The sequence below is a fragment of the Orcinus orca genome, chromosome 12, assembly GCF_937001465.1.
Source record: "Orcinus orca chromosome 12, mOrcOrc1.1, whole genome shotgun sequence".
Classification (NCBI taxonomy): domain Eukaryota; kingdom Metazoa; phylum Chordata; class Mammalia; order Artiodactyla; family Delphinidae; genus Orcinus; species Orcinus orca.
The window spans coordinates 12019192-12037927 of NC_064570.1; the positions used below are offsets into that span (position 1 = coordinate 12019192).

The 18736-nt window shown below is 36.8% G+C and overlaps 1 protein-coding gene across 10 annotated transcripts in view; it reads right to left on the minus strand.

Annotated features, from left to right (window-relative positions):
- The window catches only part of SCAF8 (SR-related CTD associated factor 8), a 197746-nt gene that overhangs the window by 153432 nt on the left and 25578 nt on the right, over window positions 1–18736 (minus strand). For all 10 annotated transcript variants that reach the window (XM_004263691.4, XM_033404428.2, XM_033404423.2 and 7 more), the window contains 4 exons: window positions 11519–11602; window positions 7694–7738; window positions 3403–3564; window positions 442–595 (listed from right to left, as the gene is read on the minus strand). In XM_004263691.4, coding sequence (XP_004263739.1) covers window positions 442–595; window positions 3403–3564; window positions 7694–7738; window positions 11519–11602 — 445 coding nt within the window. The remainder of the gene's footprint in view (window positions 1–441; window positions 596–3402; window positions 3565–7693; window positions 7739–11518; window positions 11603–18736) is intronic.

Genomic DNA, 18736 nt, shown 5'->3' on the forward strand with positions numbered 1-18736 from the left:
ATAAAAAATTTCAAATGTCATTTAAATACCTTAAAAAAAAACAAAACATGATTTTGAGATTATTACTAAACATTCTCCTCTCCATTAAATAAATTTTTCAGGGTTCTCTTTATATTAGTAGTCTTAGTTCACTGTGAATATCAAGATGATATATATGCAAGTTTAAAAGATTACAGTCTAAATCAGGAAAAACTTAACTGACACACCAATTTCCAAAGCTCATTATGTTTCTAGGGATTTTAAAAACTAAGCTTTTTAATTTTTAGAAAAGAATTACACACAAATATAACTTCTGATTTTATTTTTCACTTAAACTGCATTTCCTTTCATTTACCTAATGCTAGACAAATTCTCCTGCACTGTCAAATTATTATTTCATCTATGAATAATCACCTGAAAAGCATGAATAGAATACTCAGAAAATCTATCAAAGCAACATACCTGGGGTATTGCTCATAGCAGCAGTAGTACTGGCCAAAACAGGTGTGACAACTGGAGGAGGAATCCCTGCTGCCATATCCAAAAGAGGTTGAATAATCTCACTTTTAAATACATTATTCTTCTGCCATAAGTTTAATACTCTCACTATTTTACTCTACAGGAAAAAAGAAAAATGATATTTTGGTTTTTTTGCTTTCAAAACCTTAGCACAGTCGTATCTTAGAGGCTACTTGGACAATAGATAGGAAGGATGGATTAAAATACTGCTATGATACTTTCCAGCCCTGATATTATGTTTCTATAATTTTGCATTTATTAACTTTAACTCACTTGCAAAAATATTCATTCTGATGAATATACAAGTTAATGAAAGCAATATTTAGCAGAAAGAAGGAAGGAATGGTAACTAGGTTTCACCTTCTACATGAACACTAATGAGATGGTTACAGTTAGCTGGAGAACTGTGTTAAGGATTCTGAGGCTTAGCACTAAAGTTATATTTACTGTTGATTTTATCTTTTAAAAAAGTAACTTCAAGAGAAAATCCCTATCTTATGTGACTTTAAAAAAAATTTTTCATTTTAAAACTATCTAAGAACAAGAAAGGGTATTTCCTCACATAAGAATTTAACCAAATTTACTTTCTGCCACCACTGTTCAGCATATAAAAGTTCTGTAAACAGCAGTATTAGTTACTGACTACTGTAATGCTACTTAACTCCAGTAGAATAAGTTAAATGACAGAGGCTGAAATTAGTACTAAAAAGAGCCTTTTGTTAAATAATCTATTTTGTAATAGGTTGTTTTTGTTTTTTTTTTTTTTTGGCGGTATGCGGGCCTCTCACTGTTGTGGCCTCTCCTGTTGCAGAGCACAGGCTCCGGACGCTCAGGCTCAGCGGCCATGGCTCACGGGCCCAGCTGCTCCGCGGTATGTGGGATCTTCCCAGACCGGGGCACGAACCCGTGTCCCCTGCATCGGCAGGCAGACTCTCAACCACTGCGCCACCAGGGAAGCCCCAGGAATTTTTAAGAATATCTGGTTCACCTTTAAATCACTCATAATATTATATCGACATATTTTCAAACTATGTCCAAGCTAAATTAACATGCAAATTTTTGTATTTCAAATGAAGCATAAGAAAGTTACACAAAGAATGCTTCATATCTTCTGATTTAACTATTTTTCCTAAGATGTAGGCACTAAGAAAGTGTCTTATATTTTTTTTGCTTTACATAAAAAAAAAAATCTTCCAGTTCCCAAGATACTCACCAAGCACTAAAAGTAGTCCCCGTCTGGTAAGTATCATTCTGTGTATCTACCTACACACAAATAATGCCTCTCCTTTATGGAGTTTATGCACTGAGATTACAGCAGCAATGTAATCTTTCCTACTATGGTTATTAAAAAAAAAAAATCCCGATATACTAAACTTTATTATAAATGAGAAACATTATTATTATGAAATCTACGAATTCAAGACTGACTTGTTCATTGTAACTGATAGAAATCCAAGTCCAAACCAGTGAAATTCCTAAATCAAAGTGTTTAAGTTACTTCAAAAATGTTTATATAAAATTTCAAATGAGTTATTTTAGGTGGGATTCTAAGGCATCTACTTTAAGTCTCAACTGTGATGGGTTACTTAAAAACTAGAAGCATTCTTTCTGCCTGCATAGAATTATCAACGTACCAAAGTTAATTAAAAGAAAAAAATCTGCTTCAAGAAGCATATCCAAGAACAGTTTACAAAGAATGATACAATGATAAATTTATCTCCATGTCTATTATAACAAGACTTCTTTTGTTTCAAAACTGTACAATAGTTAAAATAAAATAAAATAAAACTGAAAAACAATGATAAATTTATCTCCATATCTATCTATTATAACAAGACTTCTTTTGTTTCAAAACTGTACAATAGTTAAAATTAAATTAAATTAAAAATAAAAACTACCTAGGGCTTCCCTGGTGGCTAGGTGGTTGAGAGTCCACCTGCCGATGCAGGGGACACAGGTTCGTGCCCCAGTCCGGGAAGATCCCACATGCCGCAGAGCGGCTAGGCCCGTGAGCCATGGCCGCTGAGCCTGCGCGTCCGGAGCCTGTGCTCCGCAATGGGAGAGGCCACAACAGTGAGAGGCCCACGTACCGCAAATAAATAAATAAATAAATAAATAATAAAATAAAATAAAAAAATAAAGACTACCTAATCTTGTACTTGAGGGAAGGTAAAAGATTTGTGGTGAGCTTTTAAGTTTTGTGGCTCTTCCTCAGAGTAACAGTTAGTCTTCACTTGTTCGTTCCTTTTCCTACAAAATCAATACTGCAATCAACTCTGTCAGAAAAAGGACACTAAATTTCCAAATCAGCATCCAAGATACGTAACCTTCTACTATCTTTGAGCACCTATGAGGATAAACAGCGCCTTTTTATTCTCCCTCAGGTCCCAAAGCTTTTGTTTAATGTGGGAAAGAATATTTATTCATTCAGATCCAGCAGACCCAGTAGTGTGGTTTCTAGCACTAAGAAAACTCTACCATGACAAAGGAATTTTGATATGCAGTTATTTTCTATTAATTATTTGGTAAATCCACTTTTCACAGACACTAAATAGGTAAATATCAGCTCAAGTCAAATAATCAAAATTCTGAATTGGTTGTGCGTGTAAATAAGTAAGATTTTAGGATAATTCCAAATGCTTATTAGAGCCAGTTTCTTTAACACCAACTGCTTCAATAAATTAAAAAGTAGCAAAATCAACTATATCTTTCCACTCTGTTTAAGAAAAGTCTAATAACAAAGAGGAACATGGAGAGTGCGATAACTAAATATTCAAATTCGGAATAACAAAGAGTAAACAATAACATAAAATGATAAAATTAAGATAATGTAAAAGAGTCTCATTAAGACAAGAAAGGTAATTACTGTAGTGACTTAAAAAAAAAAGAAAAAAGGCAGCATACCTTGTCGTCTCCAGGGCAACGATATAAATTCTGGAAAGTGCTAATGATGTTATTACTAAATCTGGGTGCGAACACATCCTTTTCTTGACCAAACTGATGTCGAGATTGTCGTACAATAGAGTCAATAACATAAAGTCCAGGTACCTTGTATTCTGGTTTACACTGAAGAAAAAAAGAAGAGTGGGAAGGGAAGCAAATGAGAAGGTTAAAATTCTTGATATACAAATGTCACCACAAATCCTGTACAAACACAAAAACACTGCTCATACTGAGGTGATGAACATTCGAGGTTGACTATTCCACACCGTCTGTCTCTGGAATGGTATTTGAAAGAATCTACTTTGGCTACTCTACATATTCAGTTCAACTGCCAATCACCTAAGTTCTGAAATAGCGCTGAGTAACTGGCTTGAACAATAAAAAACAAAAGATAAGGTACTGTTATAATAAAAAAAAATGTTTAATGATTTTGAAAAGCCAAATAAAAGGAAGCAGCAAATTCAGGAAAGAAAAGTACTGGTAAAAGCATTGCCAACATGCCTTAGACTTCGTCTGAAACATATAGGGAAAGGATTTCTGTACTAATGAAGGTACAAATCAAATGACAAATTGTAACACTCCAAACACAATGAACTCAAAGTTTCAAAACTTTTCTCAAATACCACACCTATACAAAAGACAAGACACTACCATTATGATTCTAGGAATCTATCCTATGAAAACATTTTTTAGCTACTCCACTGATCAATGTTTCTCAACCTTACCCATTACCCAATCTGAAGAATATGAAAGTCTCCTACTTTCCAGAGCACAAGGAAGAATCCTTTCACTAATCAAGCTCACTGCTTCGATTTCTTCCATATCCAGAAGCATAAGAACACCTGCCTCCCAAACATATACTGATAAAAATGAAATTATGGCTGCAAAAAGCAGGGTCAAATTCTGGGTGTAATTCGGTATTTCACCCAAAGTAATTTCATAGAAATCATATATGGACTAAATCAAAATTGCATTCTTGAAAAACTTCCTGGAAACCCAAGGACCAGTGGGTAAAGGATCCTCAATCTACCTCCAACACAGACATACATGCTTCTAAACAGGATTTTCAGTCAAGACAATGAGTGATTTCATTCTGCAAAAAGACTAGATGATTCTTCATTTGTTCCTTCAAATCCCTTTTAAGAACCTTCTCTTTAAGGTCATTATTAAGAAAATGAAGAGACCTTTAGCACCGATTCACAAGTGTCTACTGCAAGGTTCTGGCTGTTTAGTACTTGAAACATTTAATAAAAGGGCAGTAATGCTGGTGACTGGACATTAAAGTTTTAGGTTTAACCTACCAAAAAGTTTCAAAACTGTCTGCTCGGGCTTCCCTGGTGGCGCAGTGGTTGAGAGTCCGCCTGCCGATGCAGGGGACACGGGACACGATGCCCCGGTCCGGGAGGATCCCACATGCCGCGGAGCGGCTGGGCCCGTGAGCCATGGCCGCTGAGCCTGCGCGTCCGGAGCCAGTGCTCCGCAACGGGAGAGGCCACAGCAGTGAGAGGCCCACGTACCGCAAAAAAAAACAAAACAAAAAAACCTGTCTGCTCTATTGAAAGTTACTGTTTTAAAAGTCTGAAATAGTTTTTTCCCTCACGTTCCTCCCCAAATCTAGCATATCTGTCCCTCAGTTCATATAACTGGCCAAGGCTATTTTCCTTTGACTACCATACATTCAAAGAAATATTCACCTAGCCAGGCAAATAATACATCCAGTAAAGAAAAGAAATTTTTTTAAATTTAATGAAAAGCAAGACAACTCTGTTAAAAATCATCTATTTCCCAATGCCGAAAACACAGATAAAATAATCTGATATATAATCTATTACTTTACAGAAATGATTATCTTGAGACTAAGGCTAAATAAAATTTATAAGTTGCTGGTAAGAGTTATTAAAATTAATACTGAATGGTAAGTAATAAAAGTGATTAATGCAGTGAGTTTTGTTTAAACAAATACACCTTTTTCTCTGATTTATAATAAAAACTCGATTATAAACTCACAATACATAAGAATCATGAGTACATAACACAATAAATGGGCCTTCCTCGCCTACTGTGAAGATTCCAAAGCTTCAAAAATGTTAGCAGTTTTATTATTAAGCTATAAAGATAATTCTTCTTCCACAATATCTTTAGAAACACTATATTAACGTGTTATGGTACAGAATTTCCTTCACTGACAGACTAGGCATTTTTATGTGTCTGCCACATAAAATGGCAAAAAAAAATTATGTACGATTTAAATGTTGTAGAAGTTTTAAGATTACAATATTTGGTAAACTTGGCTAAGTCACCAACTAGAAACTTGAGAGGCGAATTAAGACCAAAAAATCTGAAATGTTTTCAATCTCTTTTTCAAGTTCTGGCAGTACTGAAAACACAAGAATTCCTAAGACTCCAATGTCACGAGGTATTTTTTACACTTTGAATAACAATTGTGGCTGTACTTACAAAGCACTAAATGATGCTGACAGGAGCATGTAAGAAAAAGAGGGCTGGTCTCAGGAAACAGTTATACCTAATACCAAATGAATTCTCACAGTGAATAGAGCATGCTTCCAAAGGAAGGAGAGGAAAAGGAACCATTCTGAGACAGCCACAGCATTCAGTTCTTCACAAGGTCTTGTCTCAGGAGAAACTTTTTAACCAGAGCCTAACTTGCCGAGGTTGTATCAGAGCCTAACTAACCCACACTTAGGGAAACAGAACCTGCATTTCAACAAGATCTCTAGGTAATTCCTGTGCACAAAAGTAGTTTAAGAAGCACTGTTTATAGACACTGAACCTTTTGAAAAAGATTTTTAAAAGCTTTAGAACAATGAAATTTTCCAATCACCAACATTTGTATTTTCTAGTTGGATTTACCTAAAACACAGCATACGTGTTATTTTACCCCATGCCTTAAGCTTCAACTCACGAGTTGTTCACCTCAAAATATGTTTTACCAATACTTTAAGTTTTGAGAGAACAAGACTTTAAGAGAAAAAAAGCTGAATCACATAAAGGTTAACTGATTTATTCAAGATTATCTAGCTAGTTTAGTGACACAGTAATATCACTTTGATTCATGCTCCAGTCAACTATTTTCGTTCAAGAAACACACTGCAACCTTGCCAAGTCCTTAATGCCATTTACCTCTGATCCTCAAACTGGTTCTGCTTACATCTAGGCATGAACAATGGGCAGAATACAAAACCTAAATTCAATTACAGATATCCTACAGTACAATATTACAAGTTATAAAAGTTATGTACTCCTCCCAAAAAAATGTGGCACCAATAGGGCACTGATCACAAAGGGGCAAAGAAATATAATCTAGTCACCTCGGGCCCTGGTTACAAAAAAAATTACTAAGTGTATGCCAAACAGCTGTTTTCAACGTCATCTCCCTCTGCTTACCCCGGAAAATGGAACTTCAGGTCTATATAGTAAGATGTAGGATGTGTAATGCCCTAATGGATGAGACAAAATGAATCAGCAGAAGGAAAGTGGCTGGTATTTTTACTACATTTTACCACATCTTATCTAAAAGGAAGACTGCTCTCTAAGCATTCAGCTTCAAATAACAAGGGAGAATTTCTTCAAAGGCTATAAAAAATAATGAATCTATAATTTCATTAAAAATCAATCATATTGGGGGGCTTCCCTGGTGGCACAGTGATTAAGAGTCCACCTGCCAATGCAGGGGACACGGGTTCAAGCCCTGGCCCAGGAAGATCCCATATGCCGCGAAGCAACGAAGCCTGTGCGCCACAACTACTGAGCCTGCGCTCTACAGCCCACGAACCACAATTACTGAGCCCGCGTGCCTAGAGCCCTGCTCTGCAACAAGAGAAGCCACCGCAACAAAAAGCCTGCTCACCGCAACGAAGAGTAGCCCCCGCTCGCCGCAACTAGAGAAAGCCCGTGCACAGCAACAAAGACCCAACGCAGCCAAAAAATAAATTAATTAATTAATAAATTAAAAAAAAATCAATCATATTGAAACATTTTCTTCAAGGGGCGGATGCTCACTACGGCAACGCAAATTAACAAAAACATCTATCTAAAAGCTTTTGTTTTTTAGAATTATCCAAAAAGCACTTTCATTTTAACTCTTAATCAAATATTAAAACAAATGGAATCACTTCTGAACAGTCCATCAAAACAATTTAAACTTGGGTATTTGATTTAAAAGAGAAGAGTGCAGGCCATTAATCTATAGTTACAGAACATTTAGCGTATATATAGAAAATTATATACTTACTTTCTGAATGAATTTCTCAACACTCTGTACCACATGTTTATAAAACTAAAAGAAAAAAAAGAAATGTGGTTTTAAATGTTTGATTAGAACTTTCCTGCTAAACATACGGTTTAACATAGCTTCAAAGGTCTATCAAAGCAATGAATTTTAATCATGAATTTTGATTAAATTCATGATTAAACTAGCTATGATTAGTAAAGGGATTCTTCAAGTAGGTGTATGATCAGTATATCCAAAGTGTGTTACGTTAACACAGATACAAAAGAATTCTATTACAGTCTTTAAGAAAGCAAACTTTCACAAATAGTTAGGTTGACAGCAAAATACTGGTGGTAAGACACTGGTAGATGTACATTCTTCCTTCCTGGAAAAAAAGCAAAGCTCTCCTTTAGTATCGTTTTATTGGCTAAATTAGGTTAGTACTAGAAAAATCAAGTAACTGAAAATAAAGAGCATTAATAAATGTGTGCAAGGGAGATGTTTTCAGCTTCATTATCTTCCTCTGCTTCTCCTGGAAAATGGAACTGCACGTATATATAACAAAACACAGAGATGTATAATGTTCTAAAGGATCAGCCAAAACGAATCAGCAGGAAGAGAAGTGAGCACACACATTAAAAATTAGAAATGGGCTTCTATCGATTATGTGAAAACTTAGATTTAAGTTTTATGAAACAACACTATGAATAAACGTGAAAAAAATTAGATGAAAATTACAGGTTAAACAAAAATTATCTGGAATTTGTACCTAATTTAATTTTAATAGCTCAATGGCAACTGCACAATCAGCACATTTCTGTTTAAAAAAAACTGTCCTGAATTGTACTTCTATTTATATTTCTGATCACATGAATTATGCTCTTTAGGGACATCCCCTTAGACTGAAGAGACACAAGAACTTTCAACTGAACTGCAGCAAGAAATCCAACATTTATAAAGTCAAAAACAAAGGAAAACTGGGACTTCCTTGGTGGTGCAGTGGTTAACACTCCACGCTCCCAATGCAGGGGGTCCAGGTTTGATGCCTGGTCAGGGAACTAGATCCCACGTGCATGCTGCAACTAAGAGTTCGCATGCCGCAACTAAGACCTGGCCCAACCAACCAACCAACTAACTAACTAACTAAATGTATATAAAAAGGCGTATTTTAAAAAAATAAAGGAAAATCTCATTATTCATATTCACCAAATCAAAATCTACAATAAAAGTTTCCTTACTACAAAGTAACAGTTTATGCTACAGTTTAAGTTACTCAAGCAAAAAAAAAGCCAAACTACTTAAAAGTTATTAGGCACTTTATAACTAACTAAACATTTAAAATCAATATATAAAATAGTAATTACACACTGAGTGGTTTTTATTAAATATTAATTTTTCTGGAAGACATCTCGGCAGTGCTTCTTGCTTCTAGTTACTTCATGTACTATATGTAATTCAGAGTAAAACAACTTACGGTTAATTCAAAGATACTCAACTCACATAGGCCTTCTTCCACAATAGGTTATCAGAAGTTTTGTTGACAGTGTGCAATGTTAACAAGCACCCAGAAAAATAATCATGTCTCTAAACATTGATAGAAAGCCAATGACTTACCTTAATATGAAACACAATATCATCTAAATCTGATTTAAAAGGCAGTTCAAATATCAACTTACATATGTATCAAATGCAGTTTAAATTAATACAGTACTGCAAAAAAGTTGGTCTGAACTCTTCAAAAATGTCAATGTAATGAAAAAGAAAACAAAAACAAAACAAAGCAAAAAGGCTGGGTGACAGGATAAATAAATGACAGGATCTCGACTGGATCCTGAAAATGCACAGGTGCAGGTGCTAAAGTTAATACTGAGACAACTGGTAAATGAAAGTGTAGATTATATATTAGATAATAATATTATATCAAAGTGAAATTTCTTGCATGTGATGTGTATTTGGTTACCTAGGAAATCTCTTTGCTTTAGGACATTCAAATTCAAGTATTTAGGGACTATGTGCTAGTCTGAATGAACACTGAAACGAACTCTCAAATGATTCAGCCAAAAAAACGTGAAAGTGTGTATGTACGTGCTTCAGTGTGTGTGTGTGTGTGTGTGTGTGTGTGTGTGTGTGTGTGTGTGTGTGTGTGTGTGTGTACACGCCCGCGCGTGTGTAGAAATAAACCAAATGTAGCAAGATATTAACACCTGGTGAATCTAAGAGGCTATGTGTTGCTCATTATATTATGCAACATGTTTGTGTTTTTTCAAAATTAAAAACATTAAGACAGTACCAATAAATCAAAATAGTACAGTATAACATGTTTAGACTAATTGAGAGAAGATCAAAATCTAGCTGATTTTATTCTGACTGTTGCAAATTACTTCTCTTAGACCCTTCCAACAAGTGAAAAATGGAAATAATGTTAATACCTATTCCTTAGAGTCTTCTAATTAAAAAGTATTCTGTTCAACAAAAGGTTATATTAAATGCATCAATTATTAATTTTCAGAATAAAAATGATAATAATATACACGTTCGCATACTCTCAGGATCATGACCATAAAAATCAGATCACAATGAAGAAGGGTATAAAGCAAGCAGAAGAGACTAACGTTCTATATTGAGTCTATCAGATAAACTGAAAAATCACTTCTTTGAAGAATTCTCTATCTTAAGGTGTTTACTGGTCACTGTCCTTATCCCCTCTTTGATATTGTGCATATAAATACAGGGATTTGAACTATAATACTATCAGATATTAATTATAAGTTTGAAAACTAAGTTTGGGGCATTAGAACACTGCAAAATCAACTACCTAAATTTTCTCCTAGTAGTGATTCTCTGTAAAGAATTTGTTAAATCTAACAGATAAATGTTATTAGTCAAAGACAATTTATTCAGGGAATTCCCTGGCGGTCCCGTGGTTAGGACTCCGGCGCTTTCACTGCCGGGGCCTGGGTTTGATCCCTGATCGAGGAACTAAAATCCCGTAAGCAGCGAAGTGTGGCCAAAAACAAACAAAAAAACAAAAAAGACAATTTATTTAAATAATGGTGCTTCTGGTTATGAGCTAATGCTCAGAGCAGAAAAACGTATCACCAAATATCTATAGGTTAATACCTACTTAATTAAAAATAAGCACTCACTCATTCTCAGTTTTAACAACCCTACTAGAGCAGGGAGTCTTAGCTTTGGGGACAAGAACATTTTGGAGAGATGTCTATGGTCGAGCTTCATAAGGTCCCTAAAACCAAGAAATTTTATGCAAAATTCTGTACATATGTGTATTTCTCTAGAGATGACCCAACCTTTTCCTGAGATTTTCAGAAGTATCCATAAATCAAAACCACTGTTATCAGAACAATGGCTAAATACCTGTGGCCTCTTCCCACAGTTTAAATGTCCTATGTACAATGAAGCCCAATTATTTTCCATAATGGCCCATTTTTAAATCTATAATACAATCAATAAGAAAAAGAATACATTAATTTTTTTAAAGAAACCTTTTCTTAACTTGTATTTCAAGATTCTGTAAAGTCAGTGTGACAAATAACAATGTTAAACACGTTCTCCACAATGTGGCTACATCTAAAATCTTACCTAAGAAAAATAAGGGAAAATGATTGCTTCCAAGTTTATGGAACAATATTTATCAAGATATTAAGTGTTTATCTCTAGGTGAGAGAGTTTGCAGGTGACAGATTTTCATTTTTGCGTTTTTTCTCTTGAACATGTACTGACTCTGAAAAGAGGAAGACAACATATAATCTATAAAAATCATCCCTCCTGCAAAATATTAGTGTAGTATTTCCTTTGAAAAACACAAGAATAAAAGGTGTTACTCACCTTAATAGCTTTGATGGCTGCTTTAGTAATTTGGGTCATTTTCGCTTTAGAAATGGGTGGCTTGTAGTCATTCAGGGAATACAACTGATGAAAAAGAAGAACAAATTTTAAACACAGCAAAACTGGTCTCTAAGAAATTACATGAAATTACCAACCATTTCTATTTTTATATCCTCAGTGAAATTAAAGTGCTGCTTTTCTTTTAAAAATCAAGTTCAACATTATTAGCCATCAAGCAAATACACATCAAAACCACAATGAGATTATCACTTTACACTTACTTGCTTATAATCAAAAAGACAAGTGTTAGCAAGGATGTAGAGAAACGAACCCTTATCCACATTACTAATGGGAATGTAAAATGGTGCAGCAGCTTTGGAAGACATTTCGGCAGTTTTTCAAAAAAAAAATAATATGTAATATGACCCAGCAATTCCACTCCCAGGTATATACCCAACAGAGGTGAAAATATATGTTCCCATAAAAACTTGTACACAAACGGTCACTGCAGCATTATTCATAAAAAATTCATTTAAAAAGTGGAAACCACCTAAATGTCCATCAACTGAGGAATGGATAAACAAAATTTCTTCTACCCATTCAGTGAAATATTAGCCAGGAAAATGGAATGAAGTACTGATACATGCTACAACATGGATGAACCTTGAAAACATGCTCAGTTTAAAAAGCCATATTTAAAACATGTTACAGAATTGCATTTATATGAAATGTCCAGAAAAGGCAAATCTATTGGTGATTGTCTAGAGCTGGGGGAGCTGGGGAGAAATGAGGAGTGATAACTAATGAGTAAAGCATGTTTTTTAAGTGACAAAAATATTCTAAAATTGACTGTGGTGATGACTGCACAACCATACTAAACACCACTGAATTATACACTTTCAATTGGTTAATTGCGTGGTATGTGAATTACATCTCAATATAATTGTTTTTAGAAGTCAAGAGATCTAATATTTAGCAATAATCCCACCCCCCCGCCCCAAATTTTTGTTTTAAGATTTCTCATATACGCAAAGGATAATAATACTGCTTAGAGAGAAAACGGATGAAGACAAGGTGGGGGAATTAGGCAAAAGACAAATAACTAAGCTTAAATAAATACTGATGAAAACTGGTATTAAATGATGCTGGGAATTTAACTACAATGCTATAAGATATTAACTAGAAGCCTGGAAACTAAGCTTTGGCCCTCAGAACATCGCAAAAACAACCTGAACAGACTTGCAAAGCAACTCAAAACAACACTGGTTGGTTAACAACTAGGGAGTCCTCTAGAGCGGGGCTCCCCAACCCCCGGGGCGGGACAGCAGTGGTCCATGGCCTGTTATGAACCGGGCCGCACAGCAGGAGGCAAGCGGGGGGCAAGTGAGCAAAGCTCCATCTGCTGCTCCGCATCACTCCTGTTCCCGCCTGAACCATCCATCCTGGCCCCCCAACCCCGTCCATGGAAAAACTGTCTTCCACGAAAACGGTCCCTGGTGCCAAAAAGGTTGGGGACCGCTGCTCTATAGCCTTTGCTCCAGCAGCCCTTATAACCTATTCATCACTGAATTCTATTGATTTTTACCCAGTTTCCTCCATGTGTGCCTCTTCTTCCTCCAACCACTACCATGACCACAGTCCAAATTACCTTCATCTCGCACATTGTGATAGCATGTCTATCTTTTCAAAAACTAATCTGACCAGGTGACTGATACTCACCCACTTCCTCTACCACCCTAAAAGGTTCAATGACTTCCCACTCTTTGGAGATACACAAAAATCTACACATACAAGGCCCTTGCCTGATCTAATTCCTGTCTACCTTTCCAGTCTCATCTCATACCATGCTCCTCTCCCCAGCTCTCTGCCCTAGGCACAACGGTCTTTTTTCAGTTCCCTGCCACAGAGCCTTTAAAAATGGGCTTGTTTCCTCTATTTGGAATAGAACTAGGACCTCCCTACTAGTTTATGCATACTCATTCATCTTAGTTAAAGCATCACCTAATGCGGAAAGCCTTCCCTACAACTCCCCAACCAGAGCTATACCACCTTTTTTTTTTTTTTTTTTTTTTTTTTTTGCGGTACGTGGGCCTCTCACTGTTGTGGCCTCTCCCGTTGCGGAGCACAGGCTCCAGGCGCGCAGGCTCAGCGGCCATGGCCCACGGGCCCAGCTGCTCCATGGCATGTGGGATCTTCCCGGACCGGGGCACGAACCCGTGTCCCCTGCGTTGGCAGGCGGACTCTCAACCACTGCGCCACAAGGGAAGCCCCTATACCACCTTTTATACCCTCATTGTACTGTCACTCACCTTTGAAGCATTCATCACAGAATTTGACACTTACTTGCATGATTATTTAACTAATATTTGACTTTTAAAAGGACTGTCCCAAAGGGTGACAAAGACTGACATCCTTGAGACAAAGGATATAAGTTCCTTTAATGCAGTTTAAGCAATAAGACACTAACTGAACACCAAGAGCTGTCCAAACTGAAATCAACCTTGGGAGAAGTATAAACGTCTTTCCCTTTAAGTTCCCACAGAGGTGTCCACTTGTTGATGATACTGCCCAACCGGGGTTAGGATCCCATCAGATCATTTAAGAAGCTACCTCTGTCAAACTCACAGGGAATTTTAATATACTCATGGCCTCAATTCCTACCTGTCTGTTTTAGAAAATCTAACTGTATGCCAATCACCTCACTAGGTGCAAAACAACATCAACACAGTGTTTTCAGCAAGCTGTGTAAAGCAAAGGTCAATTTCCCAGAAGTTCTTAGCAGGCCCAGACTGCAGCCCATCTGAGATCCAGACCTGCCCTCTCCTACTAAAGAATAAGCTCTAAGAAGAGAAACTCTGCCTTTTATGCTTAGATTTTTTTTCCCCCTTTGTCCAAACTGTATCCTCGGTGTCTGGCAGAGAATAAGAATTCGTTGAGAATAAGAATTTGTTAAGAATAAATTAAAATGAACAAGTACATATAAGACACAGCATTGTACAAGCTTTGCACAGAAAGACCTGGATTTTAATTCCAACTATGTTACCTTAATACAAAGTTGCTAAACCTCTGAACCTTAGTTTTCTCGTTTAGAAAACAGAAGCAATACTCATTTTACAGAAACATTGCATATAAAGCTTTTAGAACATACTTAAGTCACTCAACAGGGTTAGCCATTATTAAATTAAAATCCTTCTCTTTGGAGGCATTCTCCATTTAAATGAATAATATTAAAGTATGCATCAAACATTTATTCACTCAGGTACCTGAAGGTACATTCCATAGTAATTTATATGACTGGGGCAATGAAGAGGCACCAGGGTCTTCCTATAGTTGACAATACATTACTTCTTTCATTTTGTGTGGTAAAGCCCTAAAGTTTCAATCAAGCACTGGTCCATATTCTAGCAGATCAAAAACTTTGCTCTCTTTCTTCCTTCCTTTTTTTATTGGGCGGGGGGGAGGTTGGGAGAATGATGTAGGGAAAATATAGCTTAGACTTGTAAAACATTTCAACAGCATGAAAAGTCAGCTCTTATCAGAGACCCTCTTTATTTTTTTTAATTTATTTATTTACTTTTATTTATTTGGCTGTGTCAGGTCTTAGTTGCGGCACTCGGGGTCTTCGCTGCAGCATGCAGGATCTTTCGTTATGGTGTGCAGGCTCCAGATCGCGGGGGCTCAGCCGCTGCAGTGCACAGATTTAGCTGCCCCTCGGCATGTGGAATCTTAGTTCCCTGATCAGGGCTTGAACCCGTGTCCCCTGCATCGGAAGGTGGATTCTTATCCACTGCACCACCAGGGATGTCTGAGAGACCCTCTTTTTAATACTGCAGAAACTTAAGGTATTACTTAGAAAAATACTAAGCAATTAAGTACTTTTCAAAGGCCCACTGAATACATGTGCTTCCAACTAACCATTTATTTAGATTCTCTAAAATCTCATTTCTTTATTAAATCTGACAGCCAGAAAAGAGGCATAGATCACTTCATCTAATTCTTCACAGAATGCCTTTACTAAAATTTAATGAAGTCCCAGTCCTGACGTGTCCTTCCTTTGGCTACTCAAGACTTACGGATTCAAAGGAAAGATACTAAACAACAGCCTGGGCTTTCAGTCTAACTCATTCATTCTTTTGTTTTTCAACTCCTTTCAGTTACATTGCAGAGTGCTCTTTCAATCAGTAACATTTAAATTTTCTATTCTATCACTTGTATGTACCACATGAAATGCACATTTTTAGATCTGAAAACAACTTCTTCAAATCAAATCAGTTTCTAATGACTTCAATCAAGGTTTGAGAAATCTTTAACCTAAACGGAGATTTCTCCGTGGCTGCTGGCTACTCCCCCAAAAAACTCATTTCTAATGAAGAGTTTTTAAGTTGTCCATTATTGATTAGGCCAGGGGTCAGCACAGTAAATATTTTAGGCTTTGGAGGCTACACACTTGCTATCGCACAACAGGCATATTTCATTTCACCGTGCTTTGCAACCCCGTGTCAGTGAAGGAGGCAGGGTGATAGACCTCTTGCACCAAACAGTCAAGTTGTGAATACAAAGGAAAAGGTCTTGAAGGAAATTAAAAGTGCTATTCCAGTGAATACGTGAATGATGAGCCAGCAAAGCAGCCTTACTGCTGATACGGAGAAAGTTTCAGTGGTCTGGATAGAAGATTAAACCAGACACCACATTCCCTTAAGCCAAAGCCAAATCCAGAGCCAGTCCCTAACTCTCTTCAATTCTCTGAAGGCCGAGAGAGGAGAGGAAGCTGCAGAAGAAAAGTGTGAAGCTAGCAGAGGTGATTCATGAGATTTAAGGCAAGATGCCATCTCCATAACATCAAAGTGCAAGGAGAAGCAGCAAGTGCTGATGGAGAAGCTGCAGCAAGTTATCCAGAAGATCTAGCTCAGACCATTAATGAAAGTGGCTAAACTAAACAACAGATTTTCAATGTAGACAAAATAACCTTATGCTGGAAGAAGATGCCATGTAGGACTTTCTAGCTAGAGAGGAGAAGTCAATGCCTGGTTTCAAAGTTTCAAAGGACAGGCTGACTCTCCTGTTAGGGGCTAATGCAGCTGGTGACTAGCTGAAGCCAATGCTCATTTACCATTGTGGAAATCCTACACGCCTTGAAGAATTATGCTCAATCTACTATGCCTGTGCTCTCTAAATGGAATAACAAAACCTGGAGGACAGCACATCTATTTACAAGATGGCATACTGAATATTTTAAGCTCACTGTTGAGACCTACTGCTCAGAAAAAAAAAAATTCCTTTCAAAATATTACTGCTCACTGACAATGCACCTGGTCACCCCAGAGCTCTGATGATGTACAATGAGATTAATGTTCTCATCTGCTAACACAACATCCATTCTGCAGCCCATGGATTGAGGTGTCATTTCAACTTTCAAGTCTTATTAAGAAATATATTTCGTAAGGTTATAGCTGCAATAGAGAGTGATTCTTCTCATGAATCTAGGCAAAGTAAATTGAAAACCTTCTGGAAAGGTTTCACCATTCTTGATGCCATTGAGAATATTCATGATTCATGGGAAAGGGTCAAAACATCAACGTTAACAGGAGTTTGGAAGAAGCTGATTCCAACCCTCATGGTTGACTTCGAGGGGTTCAAGACTTCACTGAGGAAGTAACTGCAGATGTGGTAGAAATAGCAAGAGAAGTAGAATTAGAAGTGGAGCCTGAAGATGTGACTGAATTGCTGCAATCTCATGATAAAATTTTAAAGAATGAGGAGTTGCTTCTTATGGATGAGCAAAGAAAGTGGTTTCTTGAGACAGAATTCTATCCTGGTGAATATGCTGTGAAGACTGCTGAAATGACCACAAAGGATACAGAATATTACATAAACGTGGTTGATTAGGCAGGATTTCGGAGGACTGACTCCAATTTGAAAGTTCTACTATGGAAAACTGCTTTAAAAAAGCACTGCATTCTACAGAAAAATTGTTTGTAAAAGGAAGAGTCAATCCATGCAGCAAAAACTTCACTGTTGTTTTAAGGAATTACCATGGCCATCCCAAGCCTCAGCACCACCACCCTGATCAGTCAGCAGCCATCAACAGTGAGGCAAGACCCTCCACCAGCAAAAAGATTACAAGTCGCCAAAGGCTGAGATGATGGTATTTTTTAGCAGTAAGTTTTAAAAACAAAGTATGTACATTTTTTAGACTGAATGCTACTGCACACTAGTATAGTGTAAACATAACTTTAATATGTACCGGGAAAGCAAAAATTCATGTGACTTGCTTTATTGCAAAATTTGCTTTATTGTGGTGGTCCAGAACCAAACCCGAAACATCTGAGGTATGCCTGTACTCAGCACTACCCCTGGGTAAAGAAAGCAGCCACAAACAACTCACATGAATGGGCAGGGTGTGTTCCAACATAACCTTTTTACAAAACCAGGTCAACCCGATATGGGGCAATTTTATTTCTCAATCCTACAAACACTCCACTTTGTTTGTTTTTGGATAAACACGACACTCTCACGTCCTGCCAAGTGTATTGAGGCCTTTCCTCATCTATGCACTGAGTAAGGCTCATTACCCAAAATTTAACAAAATGTTGTACTTCATGCTTGCTATTTCGAGCAAACTCTCCACTTCAAAAATTTTAGTGCCTTTCCCAATTTGAGCAATATTAAATGAATTCTACCATGACCCTGGAAGAGTGCAACAAAAAAACATGTGACCTGACAAACCCAAGAGAACCATTAAATTGGGGTAAAATCTTGCTCATTTACAGATTAATCTTATGCCTTCAAGGTTGATTCTATGTCCAATATGAATTAACCTTAAGTGTGAACCTAAAATATTAATCAATCCAATTCATTTTTCTCTACAATGGTCCTTCAGGGCCTTGAGAGTACTAGAGTTAGGATCCTTCAAATCTCCTAAGAAATCAGACAATCACAAAAGTTCCTGGATCCAACACAATCTTGGTACTTTCAATTCAAGATAGCATGCTGACCACCTTTTCCTTTTCTTCTTCTTACTGGCAGGATAAAAAAGGAATAATTTTTTAAAGGTATTTAAAACTCACAATAAAAAGTAGAATGGGAATGGGAACAGAATAAGCAGACAAGAAAGTTTCCAGAAAATGGAAATGTCATAAAAGGACTGGTTAACTGATGAAACAAAGAGAAAACCGCAAGCCCCAAAACACACAGATACAACCAAAGAGGGAAATAATT